At 40.5% G+C, this 4,050-nt stretch overlaps 1 protein-coding gene across 1 annotated transcript; it reads left to right on the top strand.

Annotated features, from left to right (window-relative positions):
• LOC109235855 (F-box protein At2g26160-like) lies at positions 1,411-1,959 on the top strand. The gene has a single exon (XM_019402103.1). It carries the CDS (start codon positions 1,411-1,413, stop codon positions 1,957-1,959), a length of 549 nt encoding a protein of 182 aa, XP_019257648.1.

The following is a 4,050-nucleotide window of genomic DNA, read 5'->3' on the forward strand; positions in this document are numbered from 1 at the left end:
CGTGGTCAGAGCACTCGATGGCTTTTTCAGCTGGCGTATGGCCATACGTCACGGGCATCACGTCACCGATCATATCGTTTATTATCATTACTCTCTAATAAACGAGGGGACTATCTGTATTGGGTGATACCCTTTTTGCTTGAGCCCGACCGGGTTGGGTCCGGTCCGGGGCAAGTCGGGGCCATCGAACCCGACCTGGATGCAAGGTAGAACGACGGCCACGTCAACAACCGAGGTCGAGTCATTTCGAGACCGTTGCAGAGCTCGATATGAGTCACCACCGGATGGAGAAACACACAAGGTCGGAAGCCGGACTCGTAACGGATAACCAAGCGTCGCCGGATATCTCGCCCAAACGTGATTTTCTCAACCACTTCAGGCCATTAAGGCGTAATTACAGGGATCCACGATGTAATTAATTTACCTACCTTATTTTTACCCTTAATCAGAATGTATAAAAGGGGAGAAGACCCCATAAAGAGGGGATCTGAAACCATTACACTAGGGTACCATCTCTCTCAATTCTTGTACGCTATCAAGCACAATTGTTCTAAGCAATATTATATTCTGCGATTATTTACTTTAGCAGCAATTGTTGAGTCTTTATCTTTTATTTTCCTCAATCCAAACCTTTTGTATCTTTTAGTTCACGGATCCTTAAAACCCCATATAAATTCAATTGTTATCCGGATTCCAGGGTAAACAATGTTAATTAATGAGTCTGCGCAGCATAACTTACCACAACTTGTTACATTAGTACAGTTTATCGTTGTTGCTGTACTTTGTGTTGTATGCCCAAATTGTCTTTACTTCATATTATTATGCTAACAATATCGTTGTTGCTGTACTTTGTGTTGTATGCCCAAATTGTCTTTACTTCAAATTATTACTTTTTAATGAACGTTACCCGTTTATGTTTCTAAGTTACGTTCCAAACTTTCTTTCACTTATCGTACTAACTTTTTATCACAAAATTGCTTTGGTTGAATAGCTCAAGATACATAGTGTTTTAAATTTTACAACTGTATAGATTGCTCGTGCCTTTGTTTTGACTAGTTGGATCTTAAAATACAAGATTTCCAATTATAAAATCTTTTTACTACGAAAAAGTAGACCTAATAATATAATGAAAGAATTACCATTCCCCTGATCACCGATATTGGGAAGTCTTTTTTCGTTTTAATTTCCTTTTCGTAACCATCAACTAAGCATCTAATTGGAAAAAAGCAAGATTAAGTTAAAATTTCGAAGAAAAGAAAAATCTACCACCACACCACGTGAGTCCCTAATTATTTCGGAGAGCTGTTGTAAAAAAATTTATTCGCTATATATATAGCACGCTTGGCGGGTTCTATTCTCCGAATATAGGGATTTTTCTCAACGCTTGCCATTGATTTTGCGTGTACCCTAATGGCTCAACTTCAACCTGATCTGGCTGATCTGCCGGTTCGGTCGGAATCGCCTGTTGATTGGTCGGAACTTCAAACTGATCTGTTGGTTCTTATAGGTAAACATTTAAATTTGATTGAAGACTACCTAAATTTCCGTACTGTCTGTAAATCATGGCATTCTGCCGCCACCAAGAATAATTTTAACAGTAACCTGCCTCGGGTTCCTTGGCTGATGTTAGCCGAGGAAGATAATGAAACATCAGATGGAGTCAGTTCTTATAGGAAATTCTTCAGCCTCTATAATGGCATGATTTTGAACAGAAGTATTCCCAAGGCTACAGGGAAACGATGTATGGAGTCTATGGGGTGGCTTGTCACTGTTGCCGAAGATGGTGAAATTAGTCTGCTACATCCTTTCACTGGTGGTCAGATCGAATTGCCACATCCAAATACCACCATAGATTATGATATCTACCAACCACCTCATCCAATGACCTTTTTCCGGAAAGCAGTTTTGTCAGCTAGTCCTTCTCATACATCCGATTACGTTGTCATGCATGGTCATTGACGGAGACATCTCTTTCCTTAGTTTCTGGAGGCCAGGAGATTTGACATGGACCAGGATTAACTGGCAAGAACGTTGTCACTCTCCCCACGATGATGTCATACATTTTAATGGGAAAATTTATGCAGTTGATTATAATGGTAGCATCTTAGTTTGTGATGTTGCTGGACCTGAACCCAATAAAAGTCGTATAGTAACGGAGCTACCATTCGGTCTCACTAACCATGCAGGTCAGTTATACAACCTAGACCCGCTAGGATCATTATTTGTAGTTACGCGACAAGGTGTTCAACTGTCACGATCGGATTTCCCACTCTCGGGAGTCGTGATGACGCCTACTCATAGAAGCTAGACAAGTCACGATCTTAGAAATCATTAACTCTTTTTGTTTTTAATTCCTTTTTAACCAATTAAATTACCGGAAATAAACAAATAAATTACAGCAGAATATGAAATTTAGCGGAAGTCTTAAATAAAATATAAAACCAAAACATCCTGAAAACCAACACGTGCCTCTAACCAGAACCTGGTGTCACAACATCCACGGACTGTCTAAGATTACTACAAATAAGTGTTTGAAAGAAAGAACATAGTCTGTCTCGAGTACAAATGACAACAGAACATAAAAACTGAAAGAAGAGACGCCGGGCCTGCGAACGCCAACAGGGCTACCTCGGAGTCTCGGGCTGAAGGATAGCTCCCAATCTACTACTGATGACCAAATGCTACTCCGGGACCTGGATCTGTGCAAAAGAGCACAGAGTGTAGTATCAGCACAACCGACCCCATGTGCTGGTAAGTGCCTAGCCTAACCCCGGCGAAGTAGTGACGAGGCTAGACCAGACTACCACATAAACCTGTGTAATTATATAATATACAGCGAAAACAAAGCAGAAATAAACAAATAAGGATGGGAGGGGGAAACATGTTGCGGGGAGATAACGGTTCCGAATAAAGCACCAAGTAAGGAAAGGAACAAAATAACTACAATGTCAACAAGAAGCAGAAATCAAACAAGTGCACGGCATCACCCTTCGTGTTTTTACTCTCGTCCTCACCAAGCAATAATATAATGAAAACGTGTACGGCATCACCATTCGTGCTTTTACTCTCTTTCCTCATTAAAGCAATTAGGATAATAAAATGTGCACGGCATCACCCTTCGTGCTTTTACTCTCTTTCCTCACATATAATCAATAGAATTGGCACGGAATGGTACATCGTGCGGCACGACATCACCCTTCGTGCTTTTGCTCTCTTTCCTCACCAAAGCAAACAATGCACGGCATCACCCTTCGTGCTTTAACACTCATCCTCACCCAAACAACAATCACAAACAAGGGCAAGGGAATTAAATAAGAACATATAGGAATCCCGGCAAGGAAGCAACAATTAAACAATTAAATCCCGGCAAGGGAACAACAATTAAATAATTAAACCCCGGCAAGGGAACATTTCAATAACTCTTTCTCTACCTTTCAAATTTACTTCATAACTCGCTTTACCACTTGAGCCAATGCTCCAAAGGGTTCAATCATCTCATATACTTTCACAATTCACAACATAACTCGAGCCAATGCTCCAAGATGTTCAAAGGTCTCAATTCCTTCCACAAACTTTTCACAACAACTAGAAATCATCACCAAAGCATGAAGAATACAATGAAATCAAGATATTCACAATATAAAGACTCACGGTCATGCTAAACACCAACGTATAGATACTCGTCGCCATGCCTATACGTCGTACACGACTAATACCACATAGCAAATAGGACTCAACTCCTAATCCCTCAAGCTAAGGTTAGACCAAACACTTACCTCGATGCCTTGAACACAACTCAAGTCTCAATTATAGCTTTACCCCTTGATTCTACCGCCAATTCGCTCGTATCTAATCACAAATTACTTAATTACATCAATAAACACTAAATGAATCAACCCCAATGCATGGAAATGAGTTTTCCAAAGTTTTACCCAAAAAGTCAAAAATCGCCCTCGGCCCACGTGATCAAAACCCGAGGTTCGAACCAAAACCCGATTACCCATTCCCCCACGAACTCAAATATGTAATTTGTTTTGAAATCGGACCTCA

This window comes from Nicotiana attenuata, chromosome 12 (assembly GCF_001879085.1).
Source record: "Nicotiana attenuata strain UT chromosome 12, NIATTr2, whole genome shotgun sequence".
NCBI classification, from domain to species: domain Eukaryota; kingdom Viridiplantae; phylum Streptophyta; class Magnoliopsida; order Solanales; family Solanaceae; genus Nicotiana; species Nicotiana attenuata.